This window comes from Hipposideros armiger, unplaced genomic scaffold, assembly GCF_001890085.2.
Source record: "Hipposideros armiger isolate ML-2016 unplaced genomic scaffold, ASM189008v1 scaffold_138, whole genome shotgun sequence".
Classification (NCBI taxonomy): Eukaryota; Metazoa; Chordata; class Mammalia; order Chiroptera; family Hipposideridae; genus Hipposideros; species Hipposideros armiger.
Genome location: NW_017731488.1, coordinates 3,510,921 through 3,536,013, shown reverse-complemented (window position 1 = coordinate 3,536,013; position 25,093 = coordinate 3,510,921). Strand labels below are relative to the sequence as shown.

The 25,093-nt window shown below is 46.1% G+C and overlaps 2 protein-coding genes across 5 annotated transcripts in view; one reads left to right on the top strand and one right to left on the bottom strand.

The window, feature by feature from the left end:
- Positions 1-7,368, top strand: part of RPA2 (replication protein A2) — a 15,293-nt gene extending 7,925 nt beyond the window's left edge. For 2 of the 3 annotated variants that reach the window (XM_019650066.1, XM_019650067.1), the window contains exons 5-9: positions 1,350-1,424; positions 1,935-2,051; positions 4,989-5,096; positions 5,245-5,339; positions 6,682-7,368. In XM_019650066.1, the coding sequence (XP_019505611.1) occupies positions 1,350-1,424; positions 1,935-2,051; positions 4,989-5,096; positions 5,245-5,339; positions 6,682-6,766 (480 nt within the window). In that variant the 3' untranslated portion in view covers positions 6,767-7,368. The remainder of the gene's footprint in view (positions 1-1,349; positions 1,425-1,934; positions 2,052-4,988; positions 5,097-5,244; positions 5,340-6,681) is intronic. The other variant, XM_019650068.1, reaches the window with a different exon arrangement.
- A 1,736-nt stretch (positions 7,369-9,104) lies between these two features.
- THEMIS2 (thymocyte selection associated family member 2) lies at positions 9,105-24,324 on the bottom strand. 2 transcript variants are annotated; one of them, XM_019650071.1, is made up of 6 exons: positions 24,187-24,324; positions 21,750-21,890; positions 18,880-19,290; positions 13,972-15,047; positions 11,505-11,658; positions 9,105-11,082 (listed from the first exon to the last, which is right to left on the bottom strand). In XM_019650071.1, the coding sequence occupies exons 1-6, from the start codon at positions 24,278-24,280 to the stop codon at positions 11,027-11,029; spliced, it is 1,932 nt and encodes a 643-aa protein (XP_019505616.1). In that variant the 5' UTR covers positions 24,281-24,324; the 3' UTR covers positions 9,105-11,026. The 2 variants fall into 2 exon arrangements, with proteins under 2 accessions (XP_019505616.1, XP_019505617.1); XM_019650072.1 differs by having other exon boundaries at positions 13,987-15,047.
- Positions 24,325-25,093: the final 769 nt, after the last annotated feature.

The following is a 25,093-nucleotide window of genomic DNA, read 5'->3' as shown; positions in this document are numbered from 1 at the left end:
TGATGGTGCCAACTTGGGCCAGTGAAGCAACGTCCTCCACAACTAGACTGAAGAACAAAAGGACAGCAACTTGTCTGTTCCCCTTCCTCCAATTCCCCAATAAAAAGATCTTTAAAAAAAAAGAAAAAGTAAATAAATAAATAAATACATCATTTTTAGCGACCACCTATTCCATCATAAGGGTACATCATGTCTTACTTTACAGTAGACCTAGTTGGGGAACATTTAGCTTGTTTCCAATTATTTGCTATTAAAGAAATAATACATTTTATGTATTTTTACTTTTTTTTTAATCTTATATTTACATTACTTTTTTTTGCCTTTCATAAAAGTACCAATTTATATACTTCATTAGTGCATGAAAGTGCCCAGTTAGCTCTCCACACCCTTTCTAACAGTGGGTTTTATGAATCTTAACATTTTTGATAGTTTAAAAATACAGCCTTATTAATGAGAATTTTCTCATTTTTTTACTTGTATTTCTTTGGTCTTAGTGAGATAAAATTTTTTTACCATATTTAATGTTAATTTGAATGTTTTATCTGGTATAGATTCAGCTATGTAAAATAATAGGTAAGTGGAGCACAATGCAAAAACAATAGTTGCTCTCCAGGTGATGGGAATTGGAGTGTTTTTTATTTTTAAATATATATATTTTCTAGTTCTTTTATAGTCGTGTATTTTATAATCAGAAAATACTTTAAGACTCAGCTTATATATTTTTTCTTATAAATAATGTGTATATACTCAAAAAAACTTGAAAAAAAATACTAAAATCACTTTAATTATCCCAGTTAACCATTAACATTTTGGTGTGTATTTTTACCCACATGGGAAATCTGCTTTTTTCCTCATGTCACAACTTGTCTTCCCAGACAATAAATACAATTCTACATTGTATGAATGAGTGCATATTATTGGATATTTAGGTTGGTTTATATTTTTTAGTATTGTATTCTGTGCTATGATGAACACTTTTAAAGCTAAATCTTAATGCATGTTCTTAATTATTTCTTTTATTTCCTGAAAGTACAACTGCAATGTTGATAAGTATGTCCAGCAAAAAGTTGTGTGCATTGACTGAGATTGTTGTAATTGTTTGCTTTCTTATGATGTGCATAAAATAGAACTTTGGAACTGGAAATTACCTTTAGAGATATTTTTATTCTAATTCCTGATTTTATAAAACAGTAAATTCTAAAAGTAGAGCAAACTAGCTAATGCCATATTAGGATCCTTTAGCTCTCTCACTTTATAGTTTTCCCTTTTTGTACATAATTTAAAAATTTTAAAGAGGTTTCACCAACATCACTAAAACCTCAGTAATATATTTGTGTTTTATCTGTTAGGATGCCAGTGGTGAAAACACTGTGGTTCCTCCAGAAACATATGTGAAAGTGGCTGGCCATCTGAGATCTTTTCAGGTAAAATTTTAAAAAATGACAAATGTATTTGTGTGAAGCAATTTCTCAATTTATGCCTGAGTTTAGGATACTTAAACTTAAGTTTCCATGTTTAATGCGAGTTATGTTGAAGTTATTTCATTAGCCTCCAAAAGGAAATAATGGGTTTTTACCTTAATATAAAACTAACAGAATGGTAGAAAAATATCAAGATTTCCACCTACAACTGTCGTCTGTGGCATCCATTAGGTGTAGATGGGCGAGCACTGGATTTAGAGTTAGGATACTAGACTCTGCTTGGTTGTGTAACCTTAGGCAAGTCATTGAACATCTCTGAGCTAGTTTGGGGTTTTTTGGTTATATTTTATTGACTATATTTGGAGTAACCTTGAGTTAAAAAATTTAAATATAGAACAGATTTTTCCTGTATTAGCAAAATATTATAACCAAGAAAAGAGCCATAATGTTTTGACCTGAAATTGACTTGAATGTGCTCATCTTTTATTCACATTTCTCTCTTTACTTCAATAGAACAAAAAAAGCCTGGTGGCCTTTAAGATCATGCCCCTGGAGGATATGAATGAGTTCACTGCACATATTCTGGAAGTAGTGAATGCACACATGATACTGAGCAAAGCTAACAGCCTGGTGAGCAGCTTCACTTTCATAGGTTTCTCTGCCCTAGAAGAGCATAGATAGCTTCTGTACTCTGGCTTTGATTTACTTGACCTTTTGAAAGTTGAGCCAGAATAAAGGTATCACTGTATCACTTGGTCCTTAAAACATTTTCTCCATGAGGTGTCTTTCCACATTACTTCGTTCCAGATGAAGCACTCATGTTCCTCTCAGAATTACGTGTTCTTGTGACCCCACTGACTTGGATGGTTGGGGCCTAAGACAACCTTCTAGTGTAGACAAGTAATTATAGGCTGAGCTCTTAACTCAGGATAACCAGGATTATCAGTCCATATTTAAAGAAAACCCCAGCTAGGACAGGATTTTGCTGCTTTCCTTCCAGCCTATTGGCTAAATAGTTAAAATTTATGCACCATTATTTTGTCCCTGAAGTGATATTTCTTGCTTCATATTGAAATTTGTCCATTATTTTGTGTTGTGTGAATTCAACTGGGCGAGTTCATCTAGGACCACACAAAAGTTTGTTGGTTCTAGTATTAGAATGTCCTTAGATGATTCTGGTAGCAAGGTAAAGGATTGGTTATAGTAGGAGAGACTAGACAACTGATGAGCCATTAAGGATGCTATGGCATCCTACTCTGTGCCAAGCACTTTGCTAAGCACTGGGGATACAGAGATAAATTCATTCTTTCATTTAAAAAACAATTTATTCCTTTTCACTATAGCTGTTATGGAGGCCCGCCGCCCTCTGGAGATCCCCAAAGGCCGGGACCCTTTTCTCTGGGCTCGCCGTTTGGAATGAGCAAATCCGAGAAAATGGGGTGGCAGACCCACTGCAGAGTATCGAAATTGGGGGCAGCATCCCACCCTAAGGTTGCAAGTTAGCGAGGGACTGGCAACCCTTCAACAGCTGAGTTTTGGAGTGGGGAGCACTGGCCTGGCGAGAGGTTTTGAGTGCTGAAGGATGATCAGTGCAGTTTCAAAGCTGGTGGGGGTGGCAGTGGCAGTAGCAGCTCACCCTGAGAAAAGAGGCTAGTTTCCCAGAGAATGGTCAGCTATGCTACCACAGGGGCAGAGTTTTGAAGTCCCAAGGACCAGTAGCCACCATCAGCTTGGACTCTGAAAACCAAAGCTTCAGCTTTTGGTGTAAAAACATGCTCAACTTATGCCGAGTATCAACAGGCCATCGTACCAACATAGAGCCGAGAAAGGAACATGGCAACCTTTTTCTAGGACAGCCACTTTTGGGTCATTAAATTCATGAGCTTTCTAGTATTATCCCTTGCTCAAAAGGAGCACCTGTATGTAATGTATATTTTAATATTATGTAAATCTATTAAATTGGGCAAGGGTCTGAATTCTTTAAGCTGGAAACATTTCTTCCTGAAATTATCTCCATGCATTACCATAAACTAACATTGTAATAAAAAAATAGATAAAATAATAATAATTTATTGAGCCTAGTGGGTGCCAGTCATTATTCTAGGCCCTTGGAATGCAGCAGTTAATGAGATGGATAAAGTGTCTGCCCTTGAACTTTAATTCTTGAGAGAAATGGAAAATAAATATGTAATTTTAGATAGTTATAAGTGCTGAAATAAAAACAACATGTTCGGATCAGAGGCATGTTTGTGGCTGGCAAGAAGTTCAGGTGCAGCAGGTGGGTAAAGTGTGTTGAAAAGGATTGGTCTAGAGTAAAACACAGATTCTGACATCTAGTTGTGGTAGGTCTTGAATGTCTAGGAGTTTCATATTATTTTCACAGGCAGGGGAGCCACCTGGAGGCTTTTAGACAGAGGAGTGACATGACCAGAAGTTATTACTTGGTAACAATGAGGGTTGATTGGAGTAGGGGAGACTAGCCTCTGAGTTACCAGGAGACCAGGAATGAAGAGGCTTGAGCAACACTGAAGATTGTATTAAAAGGCTGTGGTGACAGATTGTGGAAGGTGAACAAATGGAGAGTCACAGATGACTTAGATCTGCACGATTAGGTTTGGGCTTAGTCATTGAGATGGAATATAGCAGGGCAGCAGGTTTGGGGAGGATGGTAATGAATTTCATTCTGAAATGTGTGAGATGCCTAGGTAGAGGTATCTAGCAGATGGCTGGGAACGAGGATTTGTGGCCTGGGAGGAGGTTTGGAGTGAAATCCTGGGGAATTATCAGCCTTTTGGGAGACAGGTAGAAGAAGAGGCTGATAAGAGATATTGAGAAGATGTGGTTTGAGAGGTAAGTGGAGAACCAGAACAATGAATATCCAGAAGCCTAGGGAGTGTTACAAGAGGAGTGTGGTCAGCAGTGTCTGCTTCTGAGAGGTCAAGCGTTTTGAGGACTGAAAGATACTGTTAGGTAGTTGGTTGAAAAGTCATTGGTGACTTTGGTGAGAATAGATTCAGAGATGTATTGGGGAGAATCCAAAGAATGGGGAGTTGAGTGACTAAGGAGAAGGGAAATGAAAACAGTGATTATAGTCTGTTCTTTTTTTAAAACTTTGGTGGTAAAAAAGAAGGGAGGGTGATGGGAACTATGTCTCCTTTTCTCTTCCTGTAACACTGTATGCCTAGTTGACAATAAATGCTTTGAATGATTGAACACCAAGGATACCATTATAGCAAATCTTCAGGTAATTTTCTTCTCAGTGCTAGTTTTTCTCTGGTTCCCCTCACATCAGAAAGAAAAGAAGGAGCCAAAAGGTACCTTTCTCTCTGTTTGATATGATGTGTGCTTTAGAGGATTAAACTACCTTCCTTTGAAATATTAGATAATAGCTCTCCCTTCCAATATAAATACGTATTTGTAATTGGGAAAACTCTGCTTAAATTGTTTTTGTAAGCTGCTTATTTATTAACAAGCTCTTAAAAAAAATAGCGAGGGCTTTGTTTAAATTGATGATTTTTTTTTAATTGATGATTTTTTTCATGCTGTAAACTTATTTTTTTAATTCAGCCCCCAGCAGGGAGAGCACCTGCCAGCAATCAAGGAATGGGTGAAGCAGGGCAGTTTGTTATGAATAGCCTCATGCCGGCAAATGGCCTCACTGTGGCCCAAAACCAGGTAAACTCTACCCACGTGGCTCCAGAAATGCAAAACAGACAATCCTAAACTTTGTTACTTCCTTAATGATTCTAAGGCTGCAGACTTAGGTTTACATGGGGAGCTGAGTCAAACTAGTTGCTAAAATCTTTCTGATTCAAATCTTCAGGTGCTGAATTTGATTAAGGCTTGCCCAAGACCTGAAGGATTGAACTTTCATGAACTGAAGAACCAGCTCCAGCACATGCCTCTAGCCTCAATCAAGTGAGTATTTGGTTTCCATGCATGAGCTAGGACTCCAGAATTATACTCATTTCACCTCATCAGGGTTTCCTGGGAATGAGAAGTGAGTTTTAAAAAACAAACAAAAACCTCTCTCAAGAGTGCGAGCTCTGAGCAACAGGGTCACCGATTCCATTCACGGCCTGAGCTGAGCTGCCAACAGGTGGCAGGATGGCTCAGCTTAAAAAATAAATAAATAAATAATAAAATAAAAAACAAACAAAAACTTTCTGTTGACTACAGCCTTATTGACAGAAGGGAAGTTGTTCAGTCAGGGAAGAATAGAAAAAAGAAGTACAGAGATGGTGCTGCCTGTCACATCACTCATTCGTTTGTTCATTCAACAAACACTGAGTCCCACTATGTGTGGGAGATAAAATTTTCAGCAAAAACTGACCTGGCACTTCTTGTGGATTTAAACTGGAGGAGCGAGATCTTAGCTCGTCCTCAGGTGTGCAGTCCCATTTACATTACTGTCCCCACTGGTGATATGTGTATGAGGCTGTCTGGACCTGCAGCCACTAGACAGTCCTTCCAACATCCTTGTCCTGATAATGTTAGACAAGCAGCTTTCTGATTCCAATGAGCTAATCAAACAGTGTTAATGGTGCTTGTGTAGTTATTTGTTGCTATAAATCAATTGATATTCTAGGCCTAGATAGAAAAATGCTCAGGTCTGATTCCATTTCCTGGTCTATAAAATGAGGATAATAGTTTCTATCTCAGAGTTACTGTGATGATGAGGTACAGAATGGCTGTCATGTAGTAGGTGCTCTACTGCATGTTACTGTGATTGTCATTAAATATGTTACTGACACTGACCCTGAGGGCCTTGAAGGGTTTGAAGGTCTCTTCCCATTTCTGGAAAGACCTTTCCTTTCCTTCCTGCAACTTTACTTTGCAGAGGGGAAGCTAGAGGGTCAGTGGGTGGGAAGGGAGGGGCAACTTTTAAAAAACAGTTCTTTATACTAGGAGATATACTAGGAGATTTTAGTGCCAGCAAGATTACAGCTTTAGATCTTGTTTTGATTTGCTTAGACTGGTGTTGAAGTGAGGCCCTATTTCCTTGCCTTTACACAATTTGGGAGTGGGTCCAAGGCAACCCTAATAGACATTGTCTCCATGGATTACCTCAGTTTTGCAATTATACTGGCATTTCTCCCTGCAAGAGTTTTCTGTGAGCAAAAGGCTGTGCATTCTTAGCCAAGATAGAAAGTGGGGAGATGAGTAAAGTTTACATATTTGGCCATACCCAAAAGGCAATTCCCTTTCTTCTGCATTGGTTTGAAAATGAGCCTTTTTTTTTTTCCCCCTTTCTTTCTAGGCAAGCTGTGGATTTTCTAAGCAACGAGGGACATATCTATTCCACTGTTGATGATGATCATTTTAAATCCACAGACGCAGAATAACTGGATCTAATTGGGTACCCAACATATTTTCCAGCTGGGCCTATTTTCACAATCTATTGTCTCCAGCTCTGCATATATTTGGCCAATTCACTTCTAGAAAGTAGGTTTCATCTATAAAAGGTCTCAGTTGACATCCTTTTGAAACTTACTGCTCTTCTGTTTTTTTGAAACTCAAAGGGATCAAGGCAACTGACAGGTATAAGCCAGAGTGGATTTCTTAAAGAAGTTACAAATTGCTGGTTATCAGGATAGATAGAAATGGAACGGGACACTACCAAGAGAATTGGGTGGCATTACTTAATAATACTCAGAGTCTCTATTCCTAAAATGTTTCTGTTAAGATAAGTAAGACTAGGGCCTGTGAGTAGAGAGCTAGCCAAGAAACTCGCTAACCTCTGCCTGTTTTTGTTCCCCATTTTGGTTATGTGGTATTACTTTCAGAATTGCACTTTCCTTCACCATGTCATACTGCTGCCAGAAGTGTTTTTATAAACATGAGGTTTTAGAGTGGTGGCCTTGGGCAGAGATGAGGAAGAAATGTTACTGTGTTTTGTATAAAATAAGTACATCCATATGTTTAATAAAATAGTTCTATTATTGCAGCAACTTGTGAAAATGTTATTTTTCTTTTTAAGTTTTATCATCAGACAGTGTAGCATAACTTGAGTTGGATTTGAAATCTTGGCTCTCCTGCTTTTTAGTTAGGATCCTAAATAGACTCATCAGCCCTGAAAGCCTCCATTTCCTATTTCTTCATTTATGAAAAGAAAACAATGTTATTTCCTTACGGGTTTGTTAGAAAACTGAAATAAAGTTTGTAAAGCATTGCCATTAATAAGGGTTATAAAGTGGACCTTAATCTTGATTCTGTAGCACTATATAATCACATAACTGAATTAAACACCTACCATCTGACCTCAAGATGAGACTCTAGAGGCCAGAGTCTCTTTTGGCCAACTAAGCTCATTTCTTGTGTGAGGGGAGACTAGTTCAAAGATGTTTTTGACAACTCCAAAAGATAAGCTGCTTTTTGAATGAAAACTAATTCTGAGGTAAGTTAATGCGGTGTAACATGCAAATAAAAATTCTATAATTGCTTTAGCTGTTCCTAAATGAGACCTAGCAGCTGTGTAGAGAAGGCTCCACCCACCTACTTTCTAACAGTGAACAGCGATGTGGCAGTTATTTTCTGTATGTGCAAGGTAAGTTCCCATCTTGGTAGCTATGCAGATGTTTAAAAGTCAGTCAGTATGTTTATTCGCAAGCATGTCCATTCTTGATTGGTTCCTAAAATAAAGGACAGTGGGCCAAAAATAGATTAAAAAGTCAGGTACATTTGAATTTGGAATGCATGATAGACTTTTATGGGTGGTGGACTCCTCTTTCTAGTTAGCATGCTAATGGCCTCAAATGGGCAAAGCAATAGCAGTGGTTCTGGGTGGAAGTCTTTTTTTCCTTTGATTTTGAATTTGAGGATTCAGCAATTAAAAATGACTTATTAATTCAACAAGTATTTATTGAATACCTGCTGTGTCAGCCCATTGGCCGGGCACTAGGAATATAAAGCAAAATATGAGCTTGGCGTCACAGGACTTGCTGGTTCTGCATTCCCATAGCAGAGTAGCTGCTCAGCAGCACTCAGTTCTCTGCCCTCTTGGCATTTACATGGTCTCACAGGCGTGGTGTGGTTTCTGAGCACTACCGAGCTGGGGATGAACACAGGCCATTCCTCAGCAGAATGAAACTCCAGCCCTTGCAAAGCTTCTCTCCTGCTACAGCAGGAGGCATTTGCACTTGGGAGTTTATAGTCCCCTGGAAGGTCAGGTATACAGTGTTCTGCTGGCAAGTACACATTGTCAAGACAGCAGGAACAGCAGTGTGACCCAAATTCTTAGAAACTCCCCAGTGTCACAGCCAAGCAGTGAGTCCAGCCTGCTTTCTGGAGAATTTCCAGGTACACAGGTGGGAAGTAGTAGTACTTTATTGGGTTTAATTAACAGAAGGCCAATGAGAATTAATATCTGATGTGAATTAATAGATTGGTTTTTAAAAATGCAGTTGAGGGAAATTCAAAACTCATTAATATTTTTGAGCATATACCCCTAGTTTATATTCACTTATTTAGCAGTTATTTACATCTATTACTATATTAGTATATCATACATTATAAAACATACAAAAACAGGAATGAAAAAGGATATTAAAAATAAATACGAAGGGATGGGGCCGGCTGAGTGGCTCAGTTGGTTAAGAGCTCGCTCAAGAGTTTGAGCTCTGAGCAACAGCGGTTCGAGTCAGCCCGAGCTGAGCAGCCGTGAGCTGCCAACAGGTGGCGGGATGGCTCAGCTAAAAAAATAAAATAAAAATAAATACGAAGGGATGTACAAATACCTTGTGTGCTCCCAGGCGTGTCTGCTCACTTTTGGAGACCACTGCTGGGGGAATCCCTGGCCCCATTAGAACACCCTCCCGACGCCCAGTGGCTGATTCCAGAGGTAAGACAAGCACCCTGAGGGCGGTGTCTGCCTTCCCTGGTTCTCTGCCAACCCTCGTTACTCTGATCAAATATGCACAGTTGTGATTTTCAAACATATTTTCCTTTTAAGTCCAGCTTTCCCTGTTGTGAAGTTGCTTCCCTTTCTCCTCATTGCAGCCTTTGGCCCCTTTTGTAGGAACTGACAGGCCTCTCCTCTCCCTGCCTTTTGTGATCTTGCTCAAGCTCTTGGCATTTTGCATGTGGGCCTGGCCCCTAGGGGTTCTATGTCAAGGAGGGGCTTTTGTTTCTCATGCTTATTGCTTGTCCCAGGGTACTGTCTTCCTCAGGGGCCTCCTGTGCAGTTTGCATTGTCTTTCTGGAGGAGGGCATGGGACCTGGTGGGAAGCTGAGAATGGGGTGCTAGATACAGAGGGCTGGCCCCACAGCCTGTGGTAGCCGCTCAGCAGTCTCCTGGAGGACTCCATGCAGGGGGATGGAGGCCAGGAGCCCTGGGAAGTGCCCTGGGTCCCCACAGCTCAGAGGGATGTTAGCAGGCAAAAGGATGACAAACTCAGGTGTGGTGCCTAGAATCCAGGAGTTGGAAGTGTCGTCCTCTTTCAGCTCTAACCTCCACTGGAGACTCATCTTTTTGTCTACTGACCATGGTGCTTAATCCAATACTGCATCAACCCAGGAAACCACAGTCCCACCACTTGAGGAAATTAGGTCTGTGGTCTTACCTCACTGAACAAGCCTAGGATGACCTTGGAAGCTGAGTTAAAACATGAATTCCATGACTGGGAGACACTGTGGGCGTGTGGAAAGAGTATAGGTTTGGCCTTGGTCAATAATGATACATGTTTATCGAGTGTTTATTATGTGCCAGGCACTGTGTTAAATGCTTTACAAAGGTTATCTCATTTGATTCTTAAAACAATCCTGTGAGGTAGATAACTTCATTTCATTTTACATGTGAAGAAACTGAGTCTTAAGTTAAAATAACTTGCTCAGTCATAGCTGATAGGTGGTGAGCTGGGATCCTAACCCAGGTTCATGTCTAGTCTGCTTCCTGAAACACTTGACTTCTCAAGCTTGTTTCCTGATCTTTAAAACCAGCCTCTTATCTACCTCAGAAAGTTGAGGATTTAAATCGGTTTGTAAAGGGTCTGGCACGCAGAATTAAGCAATATCTTGTCATTTTTCCAGAAGCTAAGGTGTCATTTTTATTTTACAGTTTTTGAGTGAAATGATCTTGGGTAGTCACCTACAGCTGTCATGTGCTAGGTGCTACAGGGATGAGGAACAGTCCTGGTCTCTCAAGAGCTTAGAACCTTGGCAGGGGAGGGGAGGAGTGGAGCAGGAAGGGGGACGAGGAGGTAAAGGCTCTCAGTGCAGTCAGTATTGAGTCCCCCTTTACCGAAAGGCAGGAGGCACTGCTGCCATCACCAAGGTTTGTGGCTTCTTTTATTCCTTTCTTACCGCCCAGTGGGACAGCTGGTGTTGGGGATGCAGGATTCAACAGAAGCCGGTTGGCTCTTCTGGATACCAAAGCTGAGTCTGAGGGCATCAAGTGCAAGTTGGGCCCAAACAAGCCAGCCCTCAGTGGCAGGAACCTAGAACCTGAGGGTAGCTGGTGCAGTGTTCTTCCCATTTCCTCAGATCAGCCTCAAAAAGCCATTCCCTGTCCGCCGTCTGATTTCTGTGAGATCTTGTCTAAGGTCTTCCAAAGGCTCGTAAAGGATTCCCTGAGAAACAGCAGTTAGGAAGCACGGTTCCTCCAGCATCTAGAGGGTTTTCCGTAAGTTCTCAACTACTTCTTCATAGTCGTGTTCATCATCACCTGCAAAAGAGTCCAAGTCAGTGAGGATCTTTGGTCTTAGGCAGGTTCCTTTCCCTCTTCAGGGCACACTTCTCATCTGGACAGGGAAGGAAGGGGTTGGTCTGGGGGCTCTGAGGTCCTTGCTAGCCCAGAAACTACAGTTTGTTCTGACTGAATACTGCACACATTCCCCGTGTGCTTTGGGAAGGGTAGTGTGCTGGGAGATTAATTCATTTTCCTTGCCAGGGCTCTGGAGCTCCTGGGAGGGGGACAGTAGGGACCCATAAGCCTAAGCCCACCCCATATAGGCCTGGTCATCCAGCTGGGGCTGCAGAAGGGCCTGCCCATTGGGGAGGGCCCTCCTGAGGGTATGGCCAGCAGCAGAGGAACGGAGGAGGAATGGGAGAGGCAAGGACAAGGGTGAATGGGCTGATGGGACTCACCTGGATCCTGTGTGTGGGACTGAGTGGGCCTGGGGCCCTTCTTAGGGATAACCTTGCTGTATACATCTGGTTTGCCCTGGGTGACCTTTGGCAAGGTTTTCATCTTGAGTTTGGGCAACAGAGGGGATTCCTGCAGCTCTGAGACTTGAAAAGACTAAGTGGGAGAAAAAGCAGAAGTCAGCAGGGTTCCAAGAAGTAGAGCAGCAGAATCCATGAAATGTAATTTCCTTCAAATGTCACTTCCTCTGCTCCCTTCTCTACTTCCTTTTCAGGGTAGGGCTTCTCAGGACTTAAGGGGTTTTTGCTATAAGCACATGAAATGTTCTTTGGCTAGGCAGAAAATGGTCAGGGTGAGAGATGAGAGATTGGGGGGCTAGAGATGGTGTCTCTGAGTTTCTCCACATGGGGGTTTGGTCAGTGTCCTTCACATCTGTTGCCGAAGGGAAAACAGCAGTCACAGAGCCTCAGAACAGTGCCAGAGCTGAGAGGAGCACCAGCAGGAAGAGGACTTGCATTGAATAGCAATGTGCCAGATGCTATATGCACAGCTGTACATTTAATCCTCAAGTGACCCTCTGAGTAGCTGGCTCAGTCCCCAATCTACCCATGAGGAAATGGGCTCAAAGAGAGTATGCCATGTCAAACCCCACATGGGATCCCTAGCTGGGCTATGTCTGTCCCCTCTAAAGCCAGTGTTCTTTCCACCACACCGTGCTTTGGAGAGCAAACAGTAGATCTCCCCTGATCAACAGCAAGAATACTGATGCCTAGAGGAAGAGCTTCTGGTTCAAGGACAACAAGCAGGAATTGGGCCCAAAGTCACTTCCATCAGGAGCCAAGGCTGGGACTGAGGTCTCTGAATTCTTCGTATTCTTTCTAACACTGTTGCAAGGCCTGTATTTCAGATGTCCCAGTCCATTCTTTGTCTCCAGAAAATGACTGCCCCTCCTCTGCAGATATGAACCCCCCCCCCTCCTGTAGCTGAGACCACTCAGAATTCATCTCATTAACTCCCACTATCTACCCACACAGTACGGAACATGAACAGCATGATAGGTGCTCGAGCCATGTGGTCAGACCCAATTTAAACCCCAGCCCGCCACTTGCTGTGTGATCTCAGGTAAAACTACTTTTCCTCTCTGCATCTCTTTGTTTTCTCAACTGTTATAAAGAGATGATATCAGTGCCCACCTCAGAGGGGACTACATGAGAGCCAGGTGGGACAATGCATATAAGGTGCCTGCCACAGAGTAAGCACCCAACACGTAGCAGCTAATGAAACAGGAATGTGAGCTAGTGATGTCATCTAGGGCTCCCTGGGGAGAAAACAAGCTCAGGGGAGTACAGGCCACAGAGTGAGTATCCTGGGACATCAACTTCGCCTGCGTCTGGTTTTCCCCTTCATTGTGATTCAGTTTGGTTCAGTTCAGTATTCGCTGGCACTTTCTCTGCCCACATTGGAGTGAGTGAGGTCCCTGCCCCCACAGAACTCTTATTCGAGCCAGAGAGACTCAAGTACAACTAACAGAAAACTACGTGCCCTTCCCTCCCCGGCCCCCCACGCTACATGCAATATGCAGTGTGAATACACAAGAGGGAGGACTCTGCCCAAGAGGAAGTCTGAGCTGAGCCTTGCCCATGAACCTGGAAGGAGGAAGAACAAGCCTGGCTAAAGGACTGGTGTGTGGGAAGTGCTGAGGCAGCAGTCCTGCCCTAGTGGGGGGCTTCAGGAGTGTGGACTGCAGAGAGGCTGGTGGAACATGGGAAGGCGTGACCAAAGTCAGCTTCCAAGGACCCCAGATGCCATGTTAAGGGGTCTGCATTACTTCCCCCGGCACTGGGGAGCCCTTGAAGGTTTTAGAAAATGGGGCCTAGACCCATCAGTGACCAGAGACGGATTTGAGAGGCCATTCTGACAGCTATGGGGAGGGATTGAAGAGGCTGCTGAAAGAAACAGTTTAGGTGAAAAATGATGAAGCTTGAACTAAGGAGTGACATCATGGGTTAGCAAAGAGAGGTAAAGCACAATGAACTTGGAGTCAGAATGCTTATGCTCCAGTTCAGACCTCCCATTTATTAACTGAATTTGGGCGAGTCTCAGGGTCTCTGAGTCCTCATTTTCTTAACCGTAAAATGTGGATAATCACACCAATGTCGGGATTGTCAGGATGGAATAAGAATAATAGGTGCAGAATAATAGGAGCTGCGCCCTCCACAACTAGATTGAAACAATTACTTGGAGCTGATGGGTCCTGGAAAAACACACTGTTCCCCAATTTAAAAAAAAGGGGAGGGGGAGAAGGAGGAGAGGGAGGAGGAGGAAGAAGAATAGGTGCAAAGTGCAAATTTATAAACTGCAAGTTCTATACAATTGTAAGAGCAATATGATGCTGGACAAAGAAGACATGGCAGGCCCTTCAGCGATCCCAACAGGCGACCCCTCCCTGCCCACTGGTTGTATTTGTACCTTGATGCTACTCGCCTTGCTGCTCTGTATCTTGGGTTCGCTGAGGGCCCGACGTTTTGGGGGCCTGGGTGGTGGGGGTTGGTTCTTGAAGGTCGGTAACTTCCGAAGGTGATAATAGAAGGTATCTGACAGCTCCTCCACTGTGACTATGGGGAGAGGCCCAGCTGGCTGGTCTGGCTGCCCATCGGCCTCCACAACAGTCAGGTCAAGCCACCGGGGAGGGATCTCAAAGCACATCCCAGGCTCAGAATCCAGGCTGACCACCAAGAAGGGTTCCATGATCTTCTCCTCCAGACGCAGGCCCGAGAAGGAGGGCAGAGGGTCAGCAGGGTGGCTGCTGTCCTTGGCTACCACCTTAACCTCACAGGGCAGTGAGAACTGGGCAGTCAGATCTGCCAGGCTATAGCGTCGGCCATCATTCATCTCCTCCACGAAGCTGCCAGCATAGTAGAGGGGCAGCATAATCTGTTCTTGGTGTTCTGCCTCCTCCTCATATTCTTCCTCCTCTTCTTCCCCAGCCAGGTCACTCAGCCGATGACACACCAAGATATCTATGTCCCCACCCTGAGTCCCGTGGGCCTGGCTAGGCCCCAACACCTCCAGCCTGTCTCCTACAGCCAGGGAAGTGAACCCGGGGAGCCCCGTCTCCTCGACCTCATAGTCCTTTGTGGTCACCACCCGGAGTGGCCGGCCTGGCTGGAGAGCACCCAGGAGGTCATAGGCCGTGGGGAACTCTCTTGGCCGTCGCCGCAATTTGCCGTGGTAGGCCCCAGAGACCATGAAGTATCTGGGCACCTTCCGGCCCTTGGTTGAGACCATTACCCGCCAGGGTGGCGAGGCTAGGCCATAGATGCAGAGCCTCTGGCCTTTCTGCAAGGAGCCCATCCAGGGACTGAGGAAGATGGGGGGCCCGTTTGGAACTTCTAGGATCTCCGTGGTCAGGGGGAAGGGGCCCCCTCGGGCCAGGGCCTCACTCAGCAGCAGCGGCTGGATGAAGTCAATGTGTTGCGAGGAGGCGGTGACATCCTCCACGTCGACTTCCAGGGTAGAAGGGATCTTGACCATGGCCCTGCGCACTGTGGAGGGGGGAGGTCAGCTCAGGGTTGTGGACACACACGGCCCCAGCAGGGCTCTCTCCACCCCCAGCAAGGAGATCTGGGCCAGCTGACCCCTTCCCTGTTCTCATCTTTTCTTTTCTACCAGCATTTTCCTACTGTACCAGAGTCCTTAACCACTCTTGCCTTCAACCTCTTTTTTTAAAAAAGTTATTACAGAAAGTTTTAAACATTCATATAAGAGGAACTCCCATGTACCTATCACCCAGCTTCAACATTGAATTCAAGGTCCATCTTTAATTTCTGCTCCCATCTATCTATTCCTCCTTTGCTGAATCATTTTGAATCAGAACAATCACATCCTGCCATCTGTGGCTACTCAGTGTGTATCTCTACAAGAAGGGATGGTTTCGATTTTTAAAAATATAACCACAGAAGTTAAAAAAAATATATATATATATATATATATATATATATAAAACCACAATGCCGTTACCACATCAAAATAAAATCTTGATTATTTGGTAATTTCTTAATATTGACTATCCCATCAGTTCAATCACTTTTACATTTTAACTGAATTTTGCATGTAGTTGTATAAGCTGCCTGTCCAGGTCGTTTCTGGATTTAAATAAAGAAATAAAGTGAAATCAAGAAAAGCACTGACTAAATAACCTCGAGGAACTTGTTTCCTCTCTGGATTAGTACCTGGGTGTAAACTCAAGAGGGGACTGTAAGAGGATGAGGAAAACTGGCCCATCCGCTGTGCTGTCTGATCCGCACACATGGAAGACGGAGCAAATGTTGCCCATTTGGCAGATGAGAACACTGAGGCTCAGAGGGGCGGTGATGACTTCCCTCCAGTCACACTGTTGGGATTTTTGCTTTGTGCCAGAAGAGCCGATAATTGGTTGAAGCTGGGAAATGGGCACATGGGGGTTCGTTATACTGTTTTGGTTTCTTCTTCAAAACACTGTGGATTTCCTGATATACCTCAGTATCCAACACAGTCTGCCAAACCCCACCTGCCATTGAAACCCCTGGCTCCCCAGATTGTGGTCTCTTACGGCCATTTCCCAGGAAAGTCCAAGGCTTCCTGGGAAAGAGCTAATTTCACGTTCCTGGGGAGAAAATGTTCAAAATGAACCTGGGACATCTTATACCAGAAAGCAAGAAAACCTATCCAAGACCATGACTTATGTCAAAAGGATTTAGCCAGCTTGAAAAGGCTCCCACTGGCCAAAGCTGAGATAATTTGAGCATCAATAAGAATAAAAATTTCAGTGGATTGGAATATTGAAAACATTTCATCTGTGACTTTATACTGACAAAAAAAATTAAGACACTTAAATAAGCACCCATGCAGGATTCTAGGAAGCCAACTCATTATTTTAAAAACTAGTAAAAAAAAGGTTATTAGGACAGTCCTCAGCGCAGGCTAGTGGCAAGGTTGGTGATACAGAGGCAGGCCCTGGCTAGGTCTGGCCAGGTAGAGGCTGAGCCTGAGCGGAGGTGAAGAATGGTGCCCAGGGACCTCTGCATATGCAAACACAATGTCCTATATTTCCTGTACAAACTGTAAGCAAAGAGTAGATGGGGGAGTTCTCCCTTTATGTAGTTCTCCAGCTAATAACTGAAGAAGGAATGATAGGATTAAAATATCACCATTGCGATTCCTAATAAAATCATGGATCTAGGAAGTGGTCAACAGCCGCTCACGCCACAAACACTGGCCCATCATTGTGTTATTTGATCTATGCCACGTGGCAAGGCTGGTGCTCAAGTTAGATTGGTGGCAGACACAGAGCCAAGTGGGGATCCTTGTCCCACACCTCATGCAACAATGAGAAACTGACTCTTGCATCTGGTCAAGCCTCTAGAGCTAAGTGCCTGTTTACAGGTGTGCAGAAAAGAGCGAACATAGCTGGCCTGATGCTGCTGTCCCTAGAAAAGTCTGCCTGCAAGGTTGGACCTTGGCCGGCATGTGGGAATGTGGACTTGGGGCCGGGCCCCACCATTCCCTGGTCAGAGTGGGTAACTGTGCCTAACCTGTACTAACAGTGTGAACGCCTGCTTTCCTCCCGGGAGTCTGGAATTTGGGTGCATGCTAGGCAGAGGGTGCCTACGTAAGCAGCCCCCAATAAAAACCTTGGGCACTGAGTCTCTCATGAGCTTCCCTGGCAGACAACACCTCACACGTGCTGTCACAATTCAGCTTTGGAGGAATGAAGTGTGCCCTGTGTGCCTCCACCAGAAGGGGACTCTTTGAAGCTGCACCTGGTTTCCTCTGGGCTTCTCCACATGCACTTTTTCCCTTGGTGAACTGTGCCTTGTGTCGTTTTGTCGTGATACATCAAAGGCTGTGAGTATGACTACACGCCGAAGGACTATACACCGAGTCCTGTGAATCCCCCCATGGACTCTTCGAACCTGGGGGTGGGCTCAGGGCCCATCCCAACAGGAAAATCAAGGGACAGAGGAGCAGGTTAACACCTCCACAAGGATGCTAGCAACAAAATACAAAACGTGAGGAAGCCTACAGGACAAATGGCCTATTCCCTTCAACAGATAAATTACAAGAAAAAGAGAGAAGGGGAACCTATAGATTAAAGGGGACTCAAAAGACATAATAATCAATAGCAGCGTTGTGGGCCTGATGTGAATAAAATGTAGAAAAAAATCATGAGACGAGGAAATGCAAGCACCAGGTGGTTATTACCAAGTAGTGGTAATAGGAGTTAATTGTTAATCTTTTTGGTATGATGATGATATTATGTCTGTTAAAAAAAAGTCACATATTTTAAAATAGAGACACTTCTTTAAAAAGAGACACATACTAGAGTATTTACAAAAGAAATGCTGTGATACCTGGAGTTTGCTTTGCAATAATCAGGTGGGGTGGAGAGGAGAGAGTGGGGATGGGGAGACGTGAACCAGGATAACTCATGAGATGATAATTGTGATGTTGGGTGGTGGGGTCATGGGGGTTCGTTATACTGCTCCCTGCTTTTGTATATGTTTGCATTTTTTCATAATAAAATCGTTTTAAAAGATTTTTAAAAAACAGAGCAAAGAGTCCCCACTTGGCTCTTCTCTTGGTAACTTCCAGGGAGCTGAACCTCAAATCTGGCCTCCAGGGAAGAGGTCCTGGGGCACCATCCTTCTTCCTCCACTCAGGCTCAGCCTCCGACTAGCCAGGCAGACCAGCTTCTGCCTCTGCATCACCAACCCTGCTCTGTGTGCTGCCACCAGCCTGTCCTAAGAAATAATCTATGAAACTCAGTACCCTCTATCTCCCAATAGAAGGATCTTCAGGAACAATCCTGCTCTCCTCAGAGGCAGGAAAATGTTTTTTCTCCTGAGCAAATGGTCAACGTTTCACGTTATAACACTGTGTCTCTGTCCTAGCTGCTAGCAAGCTCACAACCCAACTTTTGCTTTTATAAAGTACCTGAGACCTTACTCTTCATAGCCCATTTTTCTATCTCCTTTTTTTGTTCATTTTTTTGGTTTTTTTGTTTTGTTTTTTTAACTGTGCCATCCTACCACCTGTTGGCAGATCAGTGGCAGCTCGGGCCGGGAATCGAACCGTTGTTGCTCAGAGCTTGCGCTCTTGAGCGAGCTCGTAACCAACCGAGCCACTCGGCGGGCCCTTTCTATCTCCTTAGTGGAAGTTACATCTAACTTCCACACTTTGGGAATTTTTATTCTGTTACTTTGTATATACTGTGTAAACCACCTGGAATCCACTATCCGCCAGATGGTTTGGGGGAGGGTCTTCCATCAGAGCAGCTCCCCAGGGTCCCCTCTTTCCCTTCCCCGCCAACCCCCACCCACCTGCCCGGCAACTCACTGTGCATGATGGCTTGGATCTCATACTGGGGCCTCAAGGTAACAGAGTGCCAGGGGAGGGAGGGGCAAGTAAGGAGGAGTCCTCTCAAGGCTGGGTCCCGCAGGGCCTGCAGCAGGGTCTGAGGGGCACCAGTCTCCAATTCCCAGAAGGTTCCCTTCTGGGACAGGGGCAGGTGCAGATTGACCGTCTCGGTTCCCATGTTCAGCACACAGCGAGCGCTGCAGGTCCCGAGGTACATCTCCACAGCCTCAAGCATGAGGGGCTGCTCCTGTGGCACCACCCTGGCCTTTGTGTCAATTCTGTGGGTCGACATGAACCAAATGGGCAGCTGCTTGGAGCTGTGGATTGTAGCAGAGACCAGCTCCTCCAGGGTTCCATAGCTCCGGTGGCCGGTGAGGGGACTGAAGAGGCCTGTGGGGCACAACAGACGGTGTCAGGGCAGGGCAGGCTTTTGTTGGGTCCAGGGCTGCATATACCAGGCTCCAGTCTGGCTGCAGAGAACCCAGATGGAATACCCTGAGGACAGGTGCCAAGGGCAGGCCAGCATCTGGACACCCAGGCTGCAGGACTGAGGGACGGGAGGCAATAAGTGACCATGTGTGAATGGACAATGAGGGGCAGAGGTGGAGACAGTTTCTTCTAACATACAAGCACGGACTCAGAATGGATTGTCACCAGAGACACAGAATAGAACAGGGATGCGTTCCCCAACAGATACACTGACAACTGCCACATTTTCCTACCTCCTGACCCCACCTGCCTCTACCTTTGCCAATTTTGCCTCCTGATACCTCACCACTACTCCAATCTTGCACATCTACCACCTATCACCCCATCCTGGGGCAGCACCATTGGCCCTCTCTCCTAAATTAGGAACCCAGGAACTATTGGCCAAATGACCTCTGACCCTGCCTTAACTGTCTGCCAATTCTGGCTGCCCCACTGCCCTCCTCCCCTGTACCCCTCCCCCCATCCATTCTTCCGCCACCCAACTGGCCTAAAATAACCCACATCTGGACATAACTTCACTTCCGGGATTTTCCTATCCAATACACTCAACGCTCATCCAATCCAGGAAATATCATACAAACCAGGAGCGAGGGGCTTTCTGCAAAAGCACTGGTCTGGACTCTTCAAAAACGTCAATCAATGTCAAGACAAAAAAAGCCTGAGGAACTCTTCCAGCCTGAAGGAGACTAAAGAAATAGGACAACTGCCTGCAACATGTGATCTGGGATTGAATTCTGGATCGGGGGGAAAAGCTGCTACAAAGGACACTGTTAAGGCAGTTGGTGAAATCTGAATACAGACTGTGGATTAGACACTATCATTATATCAATATGAAATTTCCTGAATTTGATCATTCAATTATAGTTTTGTGAGTGAATGTCTTTATTTTTAGGACATACACTAAATATTAGGAGTGATATTTAGATGCAAAGGGGCGTCATGTCTACAATTTATTCTCAAATGGCTCAGGGGAAAAAATATATATATATTATATATATATATATAGTAACATATGTTTATATATAATATGTGTATGTGTGTGTGTGAAGAGAGGTGGGGAAGGGAAAGAAAGCAAATATAACAAAATATTTAACAATTGGTGAATCTGGATAAGGGTGTACAGTAGTTCCAGCCAGGCTTATGTAAATTTGAAAGTATTTCAGAATAAAAACAAAATCCTCAAAATACAAAATAACACACATCACTTTCTTTTTTTTTGTTTTTGTTTTTGTTTTTTTTTTTAGCTGAGCCATCTTGCCACCTGTTGGCAGCTCAGCGGCAGTTCAACTCGGGCTGGGACTAGAACCGCTGTTGCTCAGAGCTCGCACTCTTGAGCCACACATCACTTTCATATTAAAACCCTTCCTGGCTCCTCAATGCTTTAAGAATAAAGACAGAAATGTGTCCACACCCCACACAAGTCCCCGGGGCTCTGGCCTCCCCCCCTCCCACCACTTGCGCATCACCTGGAACCACACCCTCACCATCCTGTTCTGGGGATCACAGTGAATCATAATAAGAGCCAGCCCCCAAAGAGCACCTCCGTGCCAGGCCTGCTCTGCATGCTTCATGCATGGCTACTCATTTCGTCCTCACATCAAGTCTGAGCACCCCAATCATGGAGGAGGAAGCTGAGACCCATAGAGGCCACAGGAACTCGCCAAGGCCACAGCTAGTGGCTGGCAGAGCATTTCTCATCCAGGCTGTTGGCTCCAGCATCTGGCCCACGGTCCACCACACAACACGCCTCCTGCAATAACAGAGCTCCATGGGGTTTCTGGAGCCCCAAATGTGCACATGCTACTCCCTCTGGTTACTCCCTCTAGGGATCCTTCTTTCAGCTCAGATGCCGTCTCCTCTAGGAAGCCTGCACAGACCGCTGAGGCAGCTACTCCCACCGGAGCCCTCTCTAAACTTGTGCCTTCTTCTCGTTGCTTCCTCTCACTGCCATCCTGGGAGCTCTCCACCAGAGAGCTGCCCCTGGAGCTTCCTGAGCCCCACATCCTCAGCCCCCAGCACAGGACCTGCCATACAGCGGGTGTCAGTAAATGCTTAGTAAGTGAATGTGTAAGCAAACATGGAGACAGACGCATGGACAAAGATCTGGAACAAAAAAGTCCCAGCCAAGATGTGATAAGAGAGATGGACAGGAGAGGGTGCAGCCATGTCAGACTCAGGGCATTGTCAGACCACCCTGAGGACCTCCTGGGCCTTCAGGCTGGGTAACAGTGGACATGAGAGCCACATGTGCCAACCCAGAAGGGTGGGAGTGTATACTAGGGTTGGCAAACCCAAGAGTGTGTCTGCAGGTGTGCCTGGAAGGTGCTAAGGCACTCGGGGAGACAGAGGTGCCACCTTACCCTGGAAGTTGGGGTCCAGCTCAATGGTCTGGCCCGTCCCCAGGTTCTCGCAGACCACCTTCTTGAGATGAACCTGGGTGACCTTGATCAGGTCTCCTGTGGAGAGGCAGCACTCATTCCCAGAGATCTCGTAGATAGAGCCTGCGGAGATATAGACTCAGTTTCCCCATTCAATAAGGGCCACCAAGCACTTGGCAGCCTGCGCCCTGTTCCCCCACAAGCCCGGCTCTGCCACACCTTTGCACACGTGTTCCTGCCACCTGGAATGCCCTTCCCTGTCTTTCCCTTCCTAATGACCACTGGCTCAGCTGTCCTCAGGGAGCATAAATGCCACCTTTGCCTTCTAGAGCTGTATGTACCCTTCTGTGGCTCTGGCCTTCTTCACATCCCCATGCCTCCTAAACAGCTCACAGGGCAGGACTGATCCATCTCAGCATCACTGCAGCCAGGATGGCCCAGCCTAAACAGGGGCAAAGGTGGGATGGAGTGACTCCCCATTTCCTTATTACAAAATCAGGCCCAGAAAAGGTCAGTAGCTACCCAAGGTCACACAGAGCCTAGCATCCACCCTGGTGCTTTCTTTTTCAGATGAATTGTTTTTAAAGGAAGTTCAGGAGAGAATGGAGGCTCGACAACAGTGTGGGCTCTTTGGGCAGGGTTCTGGGCCCCCACTTTCAAGCCCAGCAGCGTTAAAGTGCTTAAAATAGTGTCCGGAACACAGAAGGTGCCCAATAGAGATCTGTCTCACACAGAGTGCACAGGCTCTGCATCCTGCTGAAGATGGACAGAAAAGTGCCCGTGGATGAGACTTGAGGCCGCCTGACACCACCCCCACCCCACCCCAGGGCAGCCCTCGCAGGGCCCTTCCCAACAGCCCTGAGAAACTGGTGAAAACCCCACCCCTACCCCCAGGAAAACACACACAGGCTCATAAAATACACAGTTCTGTCTACAGTCTCAGGGAGTGGGCCCTCGAGCTGGTGAGAACAGAAGCCAGCTACCAAGCATTGTGGTCAGTATGGCATATGCATCATTGCATTTGATCCGTGACTTCCCTCAAGACAGTTTCCCTTTCCTAAATGATAAAACTGACTGAGCTTCCGGGAAGCTGAGCAGGTGGCCCAAGATTACAGCTAATAAGAGGCCAGGGTGTTTATCTCCAAAGCTGCAGCTCCTAACGGCTTTCAAGTGGAAGTGTGCAGGCTACCTGACCCATGCAAGTGTCCAGTATCACCACCTGTCCTCCACACTCACCCCAACCTCCACCTCACACCCCGTCAGGTTCTTCTCTTTCCCCAACTTCTGTCATTTCCCACCACCCTTCTCAAGCAGAATGAGGAAGCTCATGTATTATGACACAGTGAGCAGGAGATGTTGGGAGGAGAACAAACAGCACACAGGAGCCTGCAAGGGAGCCCCTAGAGGTAGCATCAGAATTTGAAGTGAGATCCATCCGTTTCCCAAGTGAACCTGGCCAGACCCACTGTGTGGTGGCCTGTCCTACACACTGTGTGGCCCTCCGTGTATCTTACCCTTGGTGTAAGATCCACCTGGGACCTCAGAACACTTTACTGGAAGCTGCTGTGACAGAGCAGGGAGAGGGGACAGGATGGCTAGGGCACCCATGAATTCGTTTGTTCTCTAAAGATGGAACCCCCTGGGCACCACCCAATGTTTCCATTCCCTCTCTCCTCCACCCCAATGCCCACAGCTCCTCCCTGGCCCTCAGCAGCCCTGGCTTCCCATCTGCTGAGCAGCCGTCCTCTCCCTTCCACGGCCTGACAATTCCTTACTTCTTGCTCTTTCAGGCAGTCACTAGTGACTGAGCCCCTGCTGTGTACCCATCCCTGTGAAATAAGTGGGCAGAAGTTCAGGCATGCAAGGAGCAGAGAGACGGGAAGGCTTCCAGGAGGAGGGGCGGTTGAAGCTGAGAATTGAAGAGCTGATCAGATCAAGTACTGCCCATCGCCAAGCAGAGGACCAAGGTGGGATGGCCGGACTGAAGGAAGGCGGTGTAGATGGGCGTCAGGAGGGAGTGGGAGGTCACAAGGAGGGGAGGGCTACCTGGCACTTAAGAATCAAGCAAGAGCTACATGTCATGAGCGCTTTAATGACGCGCACCCGCACAATCCGACCTCAATCAATGAGCACCGCGGCTCTAGCCCGACTTGACTCGATTCCACCCATCTGGGTGTCTGAGCTCATTATTGCCCTGAGGAGCAATCAGCGACACCCCCACCCCATTCTACGGAAGCAAAAGCCGAGGCCTGGAGAGGTTGTGCGCGGCCCCAAATCACATAGCTTGGCAGCGTTGGGATTCGAATCCGAGGCGCACCTTCCTGGGTTTCTAACTCCCTGGCGGCGCCTCTGCCCCTTACCCAGGGAGAACCTGGCAGCGGCGAGGCAGGGGGTTGGGGTGTCTTGGCTCTTCACTCACCCTGGAAGTAGACCCCCGAGCAGACCTTCAGTACACGCGGGAGGGAGGCGGGGTCCAGCGCACAAACAAAGTCCTGCAACGACGTGGGCTCCATGGTCCCCGCGGCTCGCTGGACGCGGACTGAGCAGCCGGGAGCCCGCCTTTCCCCCCCGCCCCCCCCCGCTGGGTGGAGCCGCTCGCAGGGGCACCCAACCCCGAGCTCTTGGGTAATCCGCTTCCCTCTCCCAGCCTCAGTTTCCGCATCTCTAGAATGGGGTTAAAATACCTATCTGTCAAATTGATGGCATGATTTAGAAGGTCTAGATCGGGAACCTGACCCCCCCGGGCCGCTCTGAGTAAATGAAAGCAGACCCCCACGTCCTCAATCGTCAGTGATGGACCCCATGGTGGAGGAGGGACGATGATGAAGATGAAGGAGAAACCCCAGTCTCTCCCTCCACCCTAACCCCTCGGTTCCCCCACTCACAAGGAGAAAACGCGGCCTGCCTGGTGTAATTCTGGGTCTTATAGGAGAGACACAGCCCTGACCTTTGGGTCTGAAGAGGAAATACAGCATCAGATCGCCTGAATCCCTCTCCAGAACACTCCATAGTCCTCTACTGATGAGGAGCTCATTACCTTTTCAGGACGCTCAGACCCTCTGGACAATTCTAATGAAAAATCTTCCTTGGACTACAGAGAAATCTGTTTAGGAGAGACTCCAACCTCTTCTCCTGACCCCGCGAGGAGAGTTAAGGCTGTTCCGTTTCTCTGTCCCTCAGGAGTCAGTTAAATCCACAGAAGTTCGAATCCCAGCTCTTCACCTTCTTGTTATATAACTTCAGGTGAATCACTTTGATTTTACTTATCTGTAAAATAGGGTAAAGAATCTTAGCTGGTTATGAGGATTAAATGAGATGATATAAGC

What these genes read in the sequence shown, in the direction of transcription:
- THEMIS2 (XM_019650071.1), bottom strand. Translation starts at nt 24,280, where the DNA reads ATGGAGCCCACGTCGTTGCAGGACTTTGTTTGTGCGCTGGACCCCGCC. An exon ending in CTCGGGGGTCTACTTCCAGG is followed by an intron (nt 21,891 to 24,186) that starts GTGAGTGAAGAG and finishes ATATCTCCGCAG; the next exon opens with GCTCTATCTACGAGATCTCT. An exon ending in GATCCAAGCCATCATGCACA is followed by an intron (nt 15,048 to 18,879) that starts GTGAGTTGCCGG and finishes CCCCCTCCACAG; the next exon opens with TGCGCAGGGCCATGGTCAAG.